We start from the raw sequence: 18,484 nt of genomic DNA, 5'->3' as shown, positions 1-18,484 counted from the left end.
AGGGGGGACCACAAGACAAGGATTGTGGGAAGCCTCCAGGAGCTGGAAAAGCAAAGAAATTCATTATCCCAGAGCCTTCAAAAAGGGATGCAGCCCTGCCAACATCTTGACTTTAGCTTAGTGAGACCCATGTCAAGCTTCTGACCTACAGAAGTATAAGATAATGAATTTATGTTGTTTTAAGCCACTCATTTTGTGATACTCTGTTATGGCAGCAATAGGAAACTAATCCAGTACACTGCCCCCAACCCATACATAGTTTATACATGTAACCTTTAGAGCTTTCATTCAGAATAAGCCTAAATGGCACATTGATTCCTAAAATCTATTTTTAATATAACTATTTTGTTTCACAGCCTTGTTTCAGTAAAGTATTAAAGTTCCCTGCTAAAATGGAAATATGAAACTAGATAGATTTTTAAAAATAAAAAATAGCTATTGAGCCCATGTTAAATAAGAATGATTTTCCTGGCCGGGCGCGGTGGCTCATGCCTGTAATCCCAGCACCTTGGGAGGTCGAGGCAGGCAGATCATGAAGTCAGGAGATCGAGACCATCTTGGCTAACACAGTGAAACCCCCTCTCTACTAAAAATACAAAAAAATTAGCTGGGCGTGGTGATGGGCACCTGTAGTCCCAGCTACTCAGGAGGCTGAGGCAGGAGAATGGCGTGAACCCAGGAGGCAGAGCTTGCAGTGAGTCGAGATCGCGCCGCTGCACTCCAGCCTGGGCGACAGAGCAAGACTCTGTCTCAAAAAAAAAAAAAAAAAAGAAAGAAAAATTTCCTTTTATTATTGCCTAAAAGAATCAGATTTTAAAATGTGGAATGTTTGGCAAAAATTACAGATCCATGTGTCTAATAGCTATGGTTGCAAAAGCTGAATTTTCCTAAAGAAGTTAGAAAGCCGATTTAAGAAAAATGTATCTGTATACATGTGAGCTTTGCAATGCTACCAGAGTCATTGCAAGACCCAGAGTAAACACGTAAATAATTGACAGTTGCCATTGCCTGGCATAATTTCTCTATGGCTTCAGAAATTGCAAAATATGAGGATGGAGTTTTCTTGGTTGGCCCAGTTCCTTCTCTTTCTGCTTACTCCCTTTACCTTCATGTAAACAATACCACCTTATCTCATAGTAACGAATGATTATTTCTCAGGGGTATAATCTAGGATGATGAGTCTTTGTATTAGGAACTTTTGGTGTTCATTTTGTTTTGTGATAGTAAATAAATGCATCAAATCTTTTTCAAACTTTAATGATTAACATTTTTCTTTCTATTAATGTTTTAAGATACAATTTTTTTTTTTTTTTTGAAACAGTCTCACTCCGTTGCCAGGCTGGAGTGCAGTGGCGTGATCTCAGCTTACTGCAACCTCCGACTCCCCGGTTCAAGTGATTCTCCTGTCTCAGCCTCCCGAGTAGCTGGGATTACAGGCACATACCACCACACCCAGCCAATTTTTTTTATTTTTAATAGAGATGAGGTTTCACCATGTTGGCCAGGATGGTCTCGATCTCCTGACGTCATGATCCACCCACCTCGGCCTCCCAAAGTGCTGGCATTACAGGCATGAGCCACTGCGCCTGGCCAAGATACAATTTTTAAAAATATATTTTTAAGGAAAGTACTTTTAACATTACTGATGTAAAGCCCTGGTTCAACCTGACCACCTGGCATTTTGTGTTTGTCCATCTGAACCACAGTAGCTTTTGAAGATGTCAATTTTCCTTAGAAATAGTTTGTTACTAAAGAGCATACACTTGCTTTTGTCAGTTTCAATAAAATGAACCAGAATATAAGTTACAGAGGTAAATGTCTTATACAAAAAAGAAAAAAAGATAAACATCACATTTTAAAAAATGGCTTGTCACTTTTAAATCCCTTAAGGGTAGGGGAATATTTGTATATATAAATATCTTTGCATCTCAAATGCATAGCATGTTGGCAGGAACGTAATAGGTGCTTAGTAAATATTTGTGGAATTAAAAGCCATTCCTTGCCCACATTCATTGAATGTATCACCGCTTCAATCCCATTGAACTTCTATTAAAAAGAAAAAAAAGACCAGACACAGTGGCTCACTCCATAATCCCAACACTTTGGGAGGTTGAGGCAGGAGGATTGCTTTTGAGCCCAGGGTCTTGCAGTGTTACCTATGCCAATCTGGGCAACATAGCAAGACCCCGTGTCTATAAAATGATAGAAAAATTAGCTTGGCCTGTAGGCTTGTGCTTTGTATGTCTGAAAAGTTCTTACATGATAGTTTAACTGGGTATAGAATTCTAGGTTGACAGGGTTTTTTTTTTTGTTGTTTTGTTTTTTTCTCTGCAGGTTGAAGATATCCCATTTTCTTTTGGTGGATAGGATTGTGATATTAATGAGAAGACTGATGTTAGTTTGGCTTTTTTTTTTTTTTTTTTTTTTTTTCCTGAGACAAGTTCTGGCCCTGTCATCCAGGCTGGAATGCAGTGGCATGATCTTGGCTCATTGCAACTTCTGCCTCCTGGGCTCAAGCCATGCTCCCACCTCAGCCTCCAGAGTAGCTGGGATTACAGGGGCACACCACCACACCAAGCTAGTTTTTGTATTTTTTTTTTTTTGTAGAGAAAAGGTTTTGCCACATTGCCCAGGCTGGTCTTGAAATCCTGGGCTTAAAGCAATCTGCCCACCTCAGCCTCCCGAAGTGCTGGGATTACAAGTGTGAGCCACTGTGCCTGGCCTAATTTGGCATTTCTTTGTAGGATGTCTTATCCTCTTTCTCTGGTAGTTTTTAAGGTATGCCCTTTATCTGTGATATAACAAAATACAGGTTTATTTTCATTTCTCCTACTGGGGATTCTTCCTCCTTTTTCAGTTTGAGGATTCCTTTCTTTTACAGGCCTCTAGCATTATCTCTTCCATTTTCTCTCTTCTGTCCTTTTAGCATTTTAGAAACTTTGATATGTCTTCTGTCTCTTAACTTCCCTATTTTTTTAATCTCTGCACTTAATTCTGAGTAATTTTATTCTTCCAGTTTATCAACTGCAGTGAGCTGTGATCATGCCACTGTGCTCCAGCCTGGGTGACAGAGTGAGACTCTGTTATGTGTTTATTCATAAATAAATATCTTTTTCAGATTGCTTTATTATGGGTAATTCCTCAGATTTCAGTTCTTGTATTTGTTACATATGCTCAATTTCATGATGGTAGGTTTTATATGTTCTTCATAATTTTTGTCTGAACTCCTTCTGTTTTCATTGGAATCAAAAGCATTCTCTGGCTTATGGCAGTCTTCCTATGGTATGTTTTTTATTCACCCCTCATTGAGATCTATGGTTTTCACTAGTTCTGGACAAATTGTTTATGTTAATTTTCAGCTTAGAGTTCTTATACCACCAGGTGGTACAACTCACATTCCACACATGGCACTGGCTGGGCATTCGTGTTTGTCACCACTGATTCTTTCTATCTAGAGTAAGAAAGTGGCCTACTTCTAGCCTGTGTCCTAGGTTTGGCTTTCCTGGCTTTAATTTGCAAATTTGACTCCTCATTCCTGTTTTGTGTTTCTTTGTTGTTTAGTGCAGGGAGTTAAACCATTTCCATCTCCTCTTTCCACATGGGTGCTATAGACTATAACTTAAGGCCCTACCCTACTAGGGCTGCTGAGCTTCAGCTCCCACTCACCACTGTGGGACTTCCTTGTTTGGGGCACCTAGACATTCTGCTTTCTTACTCTTGAGCTCCAATGTGATTTTATTGTTGTTATTGTTAAACTGTATTTAGTATTTCTCTTTTTGGAATAGGATAGGGGCTTTCTACCTATTCATACTGTATCATCTTGTCAGGAAAACTGGAACTATATAAAGTTTATTTTTCTTGCCTCACTGTCAGTAAAATTTATGTTAGGCAGGCAATTCATGGTCTCTGTAAAAGGAGTATGATTCCATCTATAATTCAGCCAACTGTAGTTAGCATCCCAAAATCACTAAATATTCTTGCAATCCAGCAGAGGTTGAAATGTAAGATTTATGATTTCTTATGTATTTAATTATTACATAAAGATTGGTATTTTTTACATGTATCCATTATGAAATTAGAGAACTGAAAGACTGCTTAATAATTTTGCAATTACTAAATTAGAAAATTTTAGCTATCTCATGTTTATGCCATAGTGTAAATAATCATTAATTTTTATCCTTCTTTGGTATAGTAGATATCAACATATGTATCAGTATGCCCAAGTCTTGACAATAGAAATAACATATTATTGCCAATACTTGTATAACTTAAAGAAAGGTGTAAAAATAATTTTTTCCCTGTGTCATCTTCTTGAAGACCTAGGTTAATATCTTCTGACATTGATTTCAGTTGGAGAATATGATTTACTTCATTATAAAGAGTATTGAGAAAAAGTAAGACATTCTCATTATTTGACCAACAATGACTGTTTTTTCAGACATAGCTTTTGTTTCGTTTCTTTTTTTCAGACATATAAAGAAAAAGTGGATGCAGATATATTGCCACACACAAAGAAAGGCCAGCAACCGAGTGAAGGCAGCATTTCACTTCCTCTTTACATTTCAAATCCTGTAAACCAGAAGAAGAAAAAAGTCTACCATACAAACCAGACCACCTTCATAATTGGAGAAACACCAAAAGGAATCCGCAGGTATATTGTCTCTGACAACACTAGACTTGAAGAATAATTCTTAAAGGAAATGTAGCTCATTAGTAAAATATGTAAATATTTGAATTATAACCATAACTGACATCTGAATATTTCAGAAAAATCTGAATTTCAAAAATAAATTGCAAATGTTTTAGATGTTGTTAGAAGGCTAATCCCTGAATTGATTACAATAAAAAGGGAAATCATGAATCATGTTATACAAAGAAATGAAATACTTAAGTGCATTTTATTCATTCAGTCAATGAATATATTTTGAGCACCTAATATATGCCCAGGCATTGTGCTGAGTCTTGAATATGCAGTGTACAAAAAGGACAGGCCGTGTGCAGTGGCTCACACCTGTAATCCCAGCACTTTGGGAGGCCGAGGCAGGTGGATCACGAGGTCAGGAGATCGAGACCATCCTGGCTAACACGGTGAAACCCCATCTCTACTAAAAATGCAAAAAATTAGCCAGGCGTGGTGGCGGGCACCTGTAGTTCCAGCTACTCGGGAGGCTGAGGCAGGAGAATGGCGTGAACCTGGGAGGCGGAGCTTGCAGTGAGCCGAGATTGCGCCACTGCACTCCAGCCTGGGTGACAGAGCGAGACTCCGTCTCAAAAAAAAAAAAAGGACAGACATAGAGTCTCCAGTACAGAGGAATGGGGTTGGCATCAAACCATGAAGTTTTAAAAAGTAAACCTACAAATAATTATAAAATGATGTGTTATAAGAAAAAAGAGAAAGAGAATAATAGGATGGGGAGGGGATGTGGAACCACCTTTCTTTTGGGAAGTCAGGGAAGACTGTCTACACGGGTAGCATTTAAGTTAAGAGCTGAAGGATAACCATGCAAAGAACCAGAGTAGGAGTATCTCCAAGGAGGGAAGAGGTTTGGTGTGGTCAAGGAGCTGGGAGAAGACTGGTGGCCTTAGTGCAGAATAAACCAAGCAGAGAGTAGCATGAGGTGGAGGGTAGAGACGCAGGCGGGGCTGGAGCATGCCAACCCTTGGAGGCTACAGAAAGAGTTTGGATTTTGTTCCAAGTGCAGTGGAAAACTGTTGAAGAATGGCATGATCTGATGTATCTTTTTAAAAGATGGTTCCAGCTTCTCTGTGGAAGAGTGCAGAATGAACAAGGGGTGACGAGAAGGAACTCGGTGATGGGGGTTTGCACCAGAGTGGTTGCCATGAGGATAGAGCCAAGTAGATGAATTCAATTTGGTGATGGACTGGTTCGGGAAAGAGAGAGAACAAGATTACTTCTTTCTGTTTTGAGCAACAGAATGGAGGTACTGAATGGGGAAAACCAGAGAGAAACAAGTTAAGAGAGGAAAAAAATCAAGAGTTCCCTTTTGCTCATATTAAATGTGACATTCTGTGGAAAGGTTCAATAGGCAATGTATGTATGAGCTACTCCTGGTTTGGGGATTAAAAGTTTAAATTTGGGAGTTATCAGCATAGAGTTTATAAATGGTCTTCAGAACTGTGAGACTATGTGAGCAGCCTAGGAACAGAGCACAGAGAGGAGGAAAGAAGTCCCAGGACACAGACTGGAGGCAGCAGCTACTTCTAGAGGAGGCGTAAGAGGCACAGTGTCAGGTCCTGAAGTGCAGGAGTAGCGAGAGGGTCTTAAAAGGAGGGAGTTTGTCAAATACTGCTGAGAACCAGAAGCAGATGAAGTGGGAAACTGCCCACTGAAGATAGCAGCAGAGCACTCAGCAGGCACCTTGGCAGGAGCAGCCTAGGAAGCAGTGGGCAGGCCCTGGCGGGAGGTGGCTGGTGCTGTGAGTTTGGATGGAAGCAGTGCGCAGGCTCTGGCGAGAGGTGGCTGGTGCTGTGAGTTTGGACGGAATCAGTGGGCAGGCCCTGGCGGGAGATGGCCGGTGCTGTGAGTTCGGATGGAAGCAGTGCGCGGGCCCTGATGGGAGGTGGCCGGTGCTGTAAGTTTGAATGTAAAAAGTAGCAGCAGCTGGAGGGCATTGTGGGTCTTACAGTTGAGATAACAGAACCTGTTGTGTGTTGAGGGAAAAGACTTGTAGGAAAAAAAGAGATCATGTCAGAGAGGTGAAAACAGAAAGAGGGAGGGCCTGGGAGCAGTGGAGGGCGGTACCCAAACCACAGGCCGTGGTCTGGCCTTTGAGAGGCATTGAAAGAGAAGGGACAAACACAGGCACAGATGTGACATTTTCTCAGTGAGTTGAGAACTGAAGCCGTAAGTTCAGAGGGAGAAAGATTTAGGGAGCGAGAAGTTAGGAAATAAATCATTTATAAAGTAGGAAAGCAAGCTTAATGGGACCAGAATTTCTGGGTGGTGTTAAGTTCCCATTTGAGAATAGTTTCAGGAAAATCATCTGTCCAGTATGCACATTTTATTCAGCAAGCTTTAGTTGCTCTGTTGCAGAAACAAGTAGAGAGGTGGCTGGGTCTGACCAGGGGTTAGAATGGAGGGAGAGAGAAGCAAGGAAGCTGAAGAATGTTTGCAAAGGAGTGATTATAAAGTTAAACCTAATCTGGACAAGGGAGGCTGATGGATAGTGTGAAATCACAAGAGTCAGTGAATTTGAGGACTTGAGGTTACCAGCATATCCCCCAGCATTGCTGTTGTGGGCAATCATCAAGCAGCTGAGCTGGAGCCTTAGATGGCTAAGTCAGGGACATGGAGGTTGAGCTGTTGATGGTAATGACAATGGCTATTTATAAACTTGGGAGTAGGGGGCTAACATGGAGTTGAGATGAGTTTGGAGGTGAGCTAAAGAAAGTGGTGGACCAGATATTGGGTGGGACATCCACATGGATATTGATGTTACCAAGAATGATGGCAAGAGATGGGGTGGGAAGCAAGATTAATCCAGGATCTTGAGAATTTAGCTGCTAGCAGGAAGCAATGAAGGGGTCACTGAAGATTGAGGAGAGAATAGTTTAGCTGGATGGCATAAATGTTAAAGAGGGGAAGGAGTTTTCTGAGAAAAGGATGGTCTGGAAGCAGCAGTGTCTAGAAGCACTAAGAGAGCTGTGAGATGCAAGAGCCTTGCCTTGCAAGGGCCGCATGGGAAGAGGCAATATCATCAGAGCACAGGACCATTCAGCATAGAAGCAGAAGACTTGGGGGACTCTTGGTTCCAGGGGCACGGAGGGATGGCTTGGAAGAGTGAGGGATTGGATTAGATCAAGATGTACAGTAGGAGGAGATGAGAGGCCAGTGGTAATGGATGACGGAAGTGAACAGGGATGGGAGGCATGGTAGGACTGGTCCTGCTGGCTTCTCGGGGCAGTGGGAAATGTCTCTGGGTTCAAAGTACTTCCTGCAGGGGTTTGGTGACTCCCAGGCAGCTGGTTCCTCAGCTGTCCAGGGAAGAGCTGGTCCCCCAGCTCTTTGGAGTGCTGGCGTGGCTGGTTGGGGTATGGCTTTCAGCTGTCTGCAGTTGCAGAGAAAGGTGAACACCTTCCACACTGCCACACAGTGTACCTCCCCACGGACAGATTGGCAACAAGGATTTTTGCAGAGTGTGCCTTTTCACTTTGGGCAAATATTTTGCCAGGAGACTGACCATATACCTTTTTTTCCCTAAGTTTGCATGCATTCTCTGTTCTCGGTTGCCTCCAAGAGCCATGTTAGGACACTGGTTTGTTCTGTTCTGGGCTTCAATGTCAGTGCAACTTTAATATCTTCCCTAGATATATTGTATGCTGCTTATAGTCCTTTTTCATCTTCTTTGCTCACTAGTGCCTTCTTAAAAGGTGGTTTTGAAACTGCCTCTTCAACATCATGATCAGTAAGTTTGGAGGGGGACTCCTTTGTTGACTGGTAGTCTCTGAGTGAAGTATCTAGCTTTCTTTTCCATGCATTTGTGACCTTACAGAGATTAGGGAACTTTGCAGGTGCTAATTCTTTGTGTCCTCTGAGTCAGAAGACTAAGAAATGGAAGGAGTTCTTCCCCATGTTTCTCAGTGAGTCGTCCTTCAATGCTCATGAATTTCATTATGTCACAACCTGCACCAGGGAGCAGTGAGGTATGATTGAATCCTTCCTCAATGAAACTTCACATTATAACATATGAGGTCATTTCAGAAAAGGTTGTGATGAGTTTAAACTGACTTAGGAAGGCACACCCAGTGACCCCAAGGTTAGGGTCGGCACCAAGTTGAAAGAATAATCGTGTTATCTTGATGTCAAGACTTGCTAGCTAGTCATGCTGCGGCTTCGTTGAAGTCACATGCTGGGTTGTGTTCGACGGAGGTTGTGGTGCCTCCTGGCTTGACAGCTGAGAGTAGGGCACTGAATCTTTTGTTTATCTGCTGCACCAGGTTACAGCTGGGTTTGCACATGGCATTATAGGTAAGCGAGAAAGCAGCCTTCACAACTTTGCACTTGGTGGTAACATTACCCATTTTTCCAGTCAGGTATGCTCCATGGTGCCATTTTTATTTTGCCTTTCTCTCCAACAATTGATCTGTCCAGCCTGATGAAATCCTTCAGCTCCAGCACCAGATCAGATGTTGCAATCAGCATTGTGAAAGTGACTGATACAGCACCTGCTGTGGTCGAGGAGTTTGCTTTTGGAATGGACACGATGCTGTACAGCATGCTGCATACGCATCTTGAGCCGTGGGCAGAGCAATGACAGATCTGTCAGCTTCATTGAGTTCTAGTGGCATGTTCAAGTGTTTCAATCACTACGTGCCTTACTGGCTTTGGTTACCAATTAGGGATGTAGAAGTAAAACTGTCCAACCATGTACATTTTACCACTCTCTTTTCCATTAACTGTCCTAGTCAATCAGAATCAAGACTGCATCTCCCTCCACTGCAGTCACATGGTCATCTGAATGAAGTGTTCAGTCCTACTCTCCTTCTGGAAGCTTAGGCAGACAGAAGATGAATTTAGCTGTGTTCCACCTCCCTTCCTCCAGAAAGAGAGAGGATTTTGAATTGTATCCATGATACATAACTGCTTTTGATACACTTGCTGAAAGATACATATCTTTGGTTTCTTTTTTCCCCCTTTCCCTAAGTGGGTTATGGAAGTCTAGTTAACTAATTTTTCTTCACAAACTGGCTGGCTTATGCCCCCTGTTTGTACCCTTCAGTTCCCTAAATTCTTAGAGAAAATTCTGAAGGCCCAGAATTAGGAAAGCCAGTTAGAAGGCAGAAATAAAGTGAATGATAATTATAGCTTATCCTGTAAACAGCAACCATGTGGCATAGTGTACTTGCAGACTACTCAGATAAAATGAGGTTAGAAGCAGCTCTCCTCCCAGAGGTGACAGCTCACAGGGTCACGGGTGAGGTCGTGGTTTCAGCACAGCAGAGGTGAAGTTACTTTGGCAGTTACTGAGACACCACCAAGCCTTGGATAAATAAAAGACATCAGCTTGTAACCTTGCCAATCACTTAATCTTTACAAACACAAATATTTATTAGAAGGGCCATGAAAAATTTGAAGATGAAAAACAGACAGAATAATATCTCATTACTTCATGTGAAGTGAAAACTGGAACATCTTGAGAACATGTTTGTTACTTTCCAACAAGAACATTGGCAATTTCCAGGACAGAAATTTGGAGTAATGTATATGTGTTACTAAATATTCTGTTGGAGATGAAAGTGGCTGTTGATCAAGCATGTGTAGTATCTGGATTTGGGGAAGTTAACAAGACAGTATAGTGAGGACTAGAAGCCACGTGCCCATCTGCAGCCACAAAATAAAGTTGTGAGCGTGCTTTATGGTCTGCCACTAACAGCAAAGGAAACACAAACTATGTAACCTGGTCTACGTGGCAAAAATAAAAGTGGCATTGAAGCTCCTACTTACGTACACTAAAAGTAATTTTTTTAATGCTAAGGATTCTGTGTTGTGCATAGGATAAAATCCAAACTTCTAAACTTGGCCTACAGACTGCCTATGATTTTTAGCCTCTTCCTTGCAGTTTCTCCTGCCATTCTGTGAACCAGGTCATCTTGGACCTGAGCCTGTACATGCACTCTCCCCCTGGGAGACTTCCTCAATCGTCATTAACTGACTGACTTGTCAGGAAGAGACGCCCTTTCTACCCACCTTGCCTACCACCAATCACTGACCTAGGTTCCCTTTCTATGAATGCCAGTAGTGTGCCATATTTACCTCATGGTAAATTTACATTATGGGTTTATTACTCTGTTCTAGTTTGATTTTCATGCATTTGTCTAGCCCAAGTAAACTGTAAACTCCTTGGAGATAGGAAACGGAGTCTTATTTGCTGTTATATAGTTCCTGCTATAGTGCTTAGCACATAACAGTCTCTATAAATATTTGTTAAGTGAATAAACAAATGAATGTTTTAAGGAACTATGGTGTAAAATATAATTTCTAAAACTTTAGGACTTTTAATCATGTGCTGCAGCACTCACTGTCTATGATTTTTGTTCAAAGGAGTATTTATAAACATTGAGCTGTTCTATCTCATGGCCCAAACTCATCATCAGCAAAGCAATACCCACTGTCTTAGTATGCTTGGATTGCAATAACAAAATACTATAGACTGGGTGGCTTAAACAACAGAAATTCATTTCCACAGTTCTGGAGGCTGGATGGCCAACAAGAAGAAGTTAGCTGATTCAGTTTCTGGTGAGGGCCCTCTTCCTGGCTGGCAGGTGGCCACCATCTCCCTGTGTCCTTACATGGCAGAGAGGAAGAGGCAGAAGAGAAAGAAACTGTGTGGGTTTTCTGGCATCTCTTCTAAGGACACTAATCCTGTTGGATCAGGGTCCCACCCTTATGACCTCATTTAACCTTAATTACCTCCTGAAGGCTCTAACTCCAAATACTGTTACGTCCTGGGTTAGGGGGCTTCCGCATGATTTGGGGGAGGAGCACAGTTTAGTCCATAGCACCCTCATTTAGGGAAAGGAGCAGGGCTCATTGCCCAGGTCCCTAAATCTTTCTGCCTCTATCTTACCAAGGTTCTTGAAGGCCCATTTCCTCATACATGCATACAACAGCTTTTATTAGTATCTTACACTAAGAATACAACACACTTCTTCTAATAGCATCTCACTCCTTAGCTTAGGTGTCCATACCAACTGGGGAAAAAATAATCTAGGTTTATCAGTTAAGAACTTTCGTTTGGGCTCATCAAAAAGTCTTGTGCGATTTCTATGTCGTATTTGTAAAAGAAGGGGAAAAGGAGAGGGAAGGGAAAAAAATGTCTTTCTTAATTTTTCAGAATTTGCTATTTTCATGAAGATTCTTTGACAATTTTATTTCATGAGACTTGAATACAATATAGATTTTCAAGTACAGATTCTATAAATCATGATCCTCATGTCAGTCATAAATTGGCTCAAAGGAGGAGTAGCATGCTGGGCCTCCATAATTCCCAAGAAATACCTAATATAATAGCATAAATCAAAATAACTTACAAAGCTGGTGATTTTGTGAGCTAAGATACTTTTCTCAGTAGCATAAGGGTAGAGGCCTCACTCTACTAGGATAAAATGCATTTTCATTATGGAATTCAGCAGACATATGCTAAAGGAACAAGATTACCTTCCGTGGCCTCTGCATTTCCTGTTACTGGTGATGAGTTCTTTCAAAATAAAATGTAATGAAAATAACCACTAGTTTTGTTCATTTAATCTTTAGAAAACAATTTGAAGAAATGGCCTCTTATTTTAACTCGTTTTCTGTAAACGAATTTGCTAAACATATAACCAATGCCACATCAGAAGAACGACAGAAAATGCTAAGAGATTTTTATGCTTCTCAATATCCAGAGGTGAAAGAATTTTTTGTGGATTCTGTGTCAGAATTCAACAATTCTTCCTTTGAGAAAGGAGAGCAGCGCACCAGGAAGAAATCTGAAAAAAGAGAATCTCTTATAAAAGCAAGGCTGTCAGATTCTGAAACCTTGTCATTTAAAGATTCTACCAACAAAATTTCTCAAGTTTGCAGCCTAAAAACATATAAAAGAAAATCAGTTAAGTTTCAGAATCATAGTTCCTGTAGAGAAGAGGTGTTTTTTAATGATGCAGAAACTAAGAAATCACCTGTTAGTTCTACTCAAGAGATTGACAGTGAGAAAAACAGCCAAGCATCCGAAGATACTGTGACATCCCGTTCTCTGAACAGTGAGTCTGAAACACGTGAGAGAAGGTTAGAAAATACCATGAAAGACCAACAGGACCTCACAAGAATGGGCATTTCAAGAAAAGAACCCCTTCTCAAATTGGAAAACAAAAAGATAGAAAATCCAATGCTGGAAAATACTTCTGTGATAAGCTTACTTGGTGATACCTCTATTCTTGATGACCTTTTTAAAAGTCATGGGAACAGTCCCACACAACTGCCAAAGAAAGTTCTTTCAGGGCCCATGGAAAAAGCAAAACAGAGACCAAAGGATTTCTGGGACATCTTGAATGAGCAGAATGATGAGAGTCTTAGTAAACTCACAGACTTGGCAGTAATAGAGACTCTGTGTGAAAAAGCACCTCTAGCAGCACCCTCCAAAAGGAGAGAAAAGCCAGCAACTTCTCTTTGGAAATCAAATGAGAAATTTTTATGGAAGAAATTTAGCCCAAGTGATACAGATGAAAACACAACTAATACACAGAGTACCACAGAAGCATATAAATGAATTACTGCACCAGTGAACTGCAACCATCACTGTTTACGGCACTGTTTTCCACACTGATTCTGTTATCTTGAACACAGTTGTTGACATATATTTTTATTAAATTATTGCTTTAGGATTTTTTTGAAGTCTAAAGTATTATCATGGATCTGTTTTTCTTGATATTTGACTTGATCTTTCAAGAATATGATTGTATTTATAGTATAAACCTCTGTTATGAATTAGAAAAGATTCTAGGTTTGTTAGTAGGAGACCTGGGACATCTTTCTTACTGTATTACATAATGATGTGACACTTGCCCTGGTGAACATTGTTTCCCAGTGTGAAAGATGAAGAGTCTGAACCAAATCAGCAGAGTGTCCTTCCAGTTTAAAAAAGCTTTGCTTCGCTCTCCTAATGGCTCATAGGCTGAATCATGTCTGCCCCTCAAATCAGATGTACAGCAATGTGTTTTTTACTAGCACTTGGGAAAGTTATTAAGTATTTTCTTTTTCCCTGGGTATCATGTTCTATTATTATTTTAGAAAAAAGTCATAACTAGTACTGAATATATGGTATATATAATATTAAAATGGTAATTTTGCAGCAGCTCAAAATTAAAAGGTTAATGTTACACACTTTACTGTGTGAGCTGTAATTACTACCATTAGCCACAGACACCAGTGCCTCAACTTTTTATGTACCTATTGTGATTTAATGTAAATAAAGGTTTGTATAGTACTTTCGTAGTTCTTAAGTATGAAGAAATGGGTAAACTTTGTATTTTGTTAGAAACTGTTATATTTTGAGTGTAATTTTTATGGTTTATAACAAAATGAATGTGCTCATTGTTGAATGCATGTATTTAGAAGCCTTTACTCAGCCCCTGTGTTCTGTGCTAGGAGCTTGAGCTATACAGGTAAAGCAGAGCTACAGGTGAATGAAAGGAAATCATGTCAGTGAAAAATCATGGTGGAAAGCCCCTGGCATCACATGTGCATGCTGTAGGCAGGACCTGAGCTGTCTCCGCTGCAGGTTCAGATGCACCACTGCAGCTGTCCTTCAGTTAGTTCACAGGGCTGCAAGAGGAGGACACATCCCTCTGGAAAACAGCCTGAGCCAGGAACTGGCTGTGCTAAAAGAGCACTGCTATCGAGTTGAGGAGAGAGGGCTTCCGTGTACCCAGGATGTGGAGTCATTGCTCAGAAGTGAACAAAAAATCAAAAACAAAAGTCTTCTCAAGGGACTGATCGGCCAAGTATGCTTTTCTTTAGAGCAATGTTTTGCCCTCGAGAATTGTAAAATATATTTTATGTCATGACTCAGTACATATGTGTTCGTACATATATGATTGGAATAAAATGTTTATGAAATATTTACTCATAAGCCATGTAACATACTTTGACATTTTTCTCTTCTAGGATTGTGTTTGGTAGGGCAGTGGGTTTGTATGTGTGTTAATCCTCTCACAACCCACTGAATTGAATTTCATGGCCCATAGTTAGGATCCACAGTGTGAAAACGCTGTTTTAAGTTATATGAGTTTGTCATTGTTTGCTGTGTGCACCTGAGTTTTGTCCAGACTTACCAGATGGTATGTTTTGCCATTGAGGGGCATTCTACACAATAAGTGCATGATATGGTCCTTGATAGACTTGACTTGTAGATGTTTTCAGCCTACAATGTGATCAGCTATCTGAGGAACTCCAATAAGTAGACACCACTTCATTTCAGTTTCTATACAAGACAATGTAGTTCAAACATTTTAATACCTTGTAAATTATGATATTCATATAAATATTAGCCCTGTAGTCTTCATATATGTACAATTTTTTTTTTTGAGATTGAGTCTCACTCTGTCACCCAGGCTGGAGTACAGTGGCATGATCTTGGCTCACTGCAACCTCCACCTCCCTCTCAAACGACTCTTATGCCTCAGCCTCCTGAGTAGCTAGGATTACAGGTGTGTACCACCACACTCAGCTAAATTTTTTTTTTTTTTTTTGAGACGGAGTCTCACTCTGTCGCCAGGCTGGAGTGCAGTGGCTCGATCTCAGCTCACTGCAGCCTCCGCCCCCTGGGTCAAGCAGTTCTCCTGCCTCAGCCTCCCGAGTAGCTGGGACTGCAGGTGCGTGCCACCATGCCCAGCAAATTTTTTTGTATTTTTAGTAGGGATGGGGTTTCACCATGTTGGCCAGGGTGGTCTCGATCTCCTGGCCACGAGTGATCCACCTGCCTTGTCCTCCCAAAGTGCTGGGATTACAGGTGTGAGCCACCATGCCCAGCCAATAAATGCTATTAAAGAAACTTTTAGGTCGGGCACAGTGGCTCACACCTGTAATCCCAGCACTTTGGGAGGCCGAGGTGGGCGGATCACAAGGTCATGAGATCGAGACTATCCTGGCTAATGCAGTGAAACCTTGTCTCTACTAAAAAAAAAAAAAAAAATTAGCCAGGCATGGTGGTGGGCGCCTGTAGTCCCAGCTACTTGGGAGGCTGAGGCAGGAGAATGGCGTGAACCTGGGAGGCGGAGCTTGCAGTGAGCCAAGATTGCGCCACTGCACTCCAGCCTGGGTGACAGAGCAAGACTCCATCTCAAAAATAAAAAAAGGAACTTTTATCAATAGTAGTCAAAATGGGAGCAAAAATGCAGAACTGGAGTTTAAAAATTAGTTTCCAACAGTTGTCAGTGAAATATTTATCACTATTATGTAGGAAAGTGTGTCAGGTGGAATGCAGAGTCCAGTATGAAAAGGAGCCTGTTTCAGAAGGGAAACTGTTAGGTGGAGTGGACTCCCTGCAATGGAGTGATGGAAAGATTTGGTTCAACCATTGATGACCTGAGAACAGACACTAGGAAAGTTTGACAAGACCCTTCCTACCCCCACTCCACTGGTGTTGTGTCACCAAGTTCTGCCAACTAAATGGGTGGCCTCAAGCAAATCCCTTACCTCCTTTTAGCCTTAGTTTCCCCTTTAAATTGGTGATGGATTAGATCAGTGGTGGTCAGCCATTTTCTTAAAGCAACTGAACTGTATCTTAATCAGAAACTTAACTAATAAAATAATTAAAATGGAAGTCTGTTGCTTCAAGCACCACCACTGTGGCTCCATGGAGCACTAGTTTGAAAACCACAGAGATGAGATCATTGCTAAGAACACCTTTCAACTTTGTTTCCATGATGCTACTTGCCACAATCTTTTTTACTTAAGCAATGATACCGTTTCTGGCTGAACACTCACCACACAGCTATTAATATTGGAAACTGAGGCAAGATACCAAGAGATTTTTACACTTGAATTCCTCAGGGTTCTCTTACAGCCCTGAAAACACCTCTTCAAGGAAATAAACAACATCTGCAAATGGTGCAGCTGCCCCTAAGTATTCAAGGCAAAGCGGCTTTAGTTTGCAGAGATGGTGATAAACTTTTCATTCGTCCACAGAAAATGAGAAAGCCACAGGAAATACATGGTTATTTTCTAATTAAAGTTCAATGTGTACACTTCTAAATTCTGAAGTTATCCTTCTTTTATGATATCAAAATAGCCCTCTTTTATGAAATGATGGTAGATCATACCTTTTAGTCTTTTTCATTGTCCTTACATAAAAGTTGGTGATATGTCAGTCCCAGAAGTTTTATTTGACACTTAGTGGTCTATAAAATCCAAAGGAATGGGAATCACTGCCTGCCTTAAAGGTTTTCTTGTGTGTGTGTGTGTGTGTGTTTGTTTGTTTGTTGGTTTGTTTGTTTGTTTGCATGTGAAGGATTTTTATGTCACAAATCCAGCTAACAGTGGATCTAGGATCTAGGCCTCACCAAGGATGTCACTGAACCTGTCAGCCCCAATGACAGGCACACACCTTCAAAGAGCAAGAGTGCCCATCACTTTCTAGGCTCCTTGCCTGCTGCTCATTCCATCATCACGGATACAGACTTGTTTCTGGTTTCATCTTCCACCAGAGATTGCAAAGCATCCTCTGCCCAGTGCTTCTGGGAGGCCTTACTGGGATGGTTCATAAGCCACTGTCCTCTTGGTGACAGCCCCTGTACACTGTGGCATGTACGGCTGGCTCCACTTGGTATTTGTTGCAGGAGGGAAGAACATCTCACTTTTGCTTGGCTAAAGGGCCACCCCAGGAGGGCTATTTTGCCTCAGGGTCTTGCAGGGTTTCGCTAGGAAAACAGTGCATCTGATAGTTACTCTCTGCCCCTAGGAGGAAAGACAGATTCGCCCTTCCTTCCCAAGTCCCAGGCTGTGTGGTTCCCAGCCCCAAGGGTAGCAAGTCAGAACCTCCGGAGAGGGTTTTAAGCATGCACATGTCCAGGGTCCTCGTCAAGAGACTCTGAATCAGGGGGTCTAGGGCTCTCAGCCCAGGCACCCTTTTTGTTTTTGCAGTTTCACAGGAATTCTGATGTGCCAGTGATTGTCTGAGGTTTGTCCCTGGGCAGGACTCACCTGCCTGACCTTCTGTCCCCCTGAGACACAGTATTTCCAGAGAGGTGCTTGAGTTGCCCCACCACGGCTTCCAGTGCCCCCCATCTGTATACGCAGCTGAGCTCATGATGGAGCCCACTGTGTGCTCTTTGTTGTTACATTCCTATAAAAATGTCCACACATATTTGAACATCTATGTTCATAGTGGCATTATTCACAATGGCTAAAACATGAAGAAAGCATTCCAAGTGCCTATCAATGAATAAGCAAAATATTATACACACAGGAATATTATTCAGCCTTGAAAGGAAATTCGGACACGTGCTACAACATAGATGAATCTTGAGGACGGTATGCAAAGTGAAATAAACCAGACACAGAAGGACAAACACTGTATGATTCCACTTATATGAAGTACCTAGATTAGTCAGATTCATAGAGACAAAGTAGAATGGTGGTTGCCAGACACTGGAGGGAGGGGAGAAAGGGGAGTTATTAATGGGTGTAGAGTTTCTGTTTTAACAGGATGAAAAGTGGCCTGAAGATGGATGGTCGTGATGGTTGCACAGCAATATGAATTTAATGACACTGAAGTGTACACTTAAAAGTCATAAAAATGCTAAATTTTGCATGTATTTTACAGTTTTAAAAATGGAAAAAAAGTATGACCAAAAGCAACACCTCTCCATAATGTGTTACATACCAAATTTTGATGTGAGATTGCTGACTATATTTTACTTATCAATTTGAAATTATATGGTTTTTATGTTGACACTCCACATAAGCCATTATTTTGAAAAAAAATTT

General features: G+C 41.2%; 1 protein-coding gene across 15 annotated transcripts in view; it reads left to right on the top strand.

Annotated features, from left to right (window-relative positions):
* The window catches only part of ERCC6L2 (ERCC excision repair 6 like 2), a 183,474-nt gene that overhangs the window by 142,678 nt on the left and 22,312 nt on the right, over nucleotides 1-18,484 (top strand). For 8 of the 15 annotated variants that reach the window (XM_063636886.1, XM_063636883.1, XM_063636885.1 and 5 more), the window contains 2 exons: nucleotides 4,470-4,651; nucleotides 12,275-14,627. In XM_063636886.1, coding sequence (XP_063492956.1) covers nucleotides 4,470-4,651; nucleotides 12,275-13,265 — 1,173 coding nt within the window. In that variant the 3' untranslated portion in view covers nucleotides 13,266-14,627. Of the gene's footprint in view, nucleotides 1-4,469; nucleotides 4,652-9,050; nucleotides 10,979-12,274; nucleotides 14,628-18,484 lie in introns of those variants that run through there. The other 7 variants (XR_010120208.1, XR_008656593.2, XM_055271819.2 and 4 more) reach the window with 3 other exon arrangements.

This window comes from Symphalangus syndactylus, chromosome 3 (assembly GCF_028878055.3).
Source record: "Symphalangus syndactylus isolate Jambi chromosome 3, NHGRI_mSymSyn1-v2.1_pri, whole genome shotgun sequence".
NCBI classification, from domain to species: domain Eukaryota; kingdom Metazoa; phylum Chordata; class Mammalia; order Primates; family Hylobatidae; genus Symphalangus; species Symphalangus syndactylus.
This window is presented reverse-complemented; position numbering and strand designations above follow the sequence as displayed.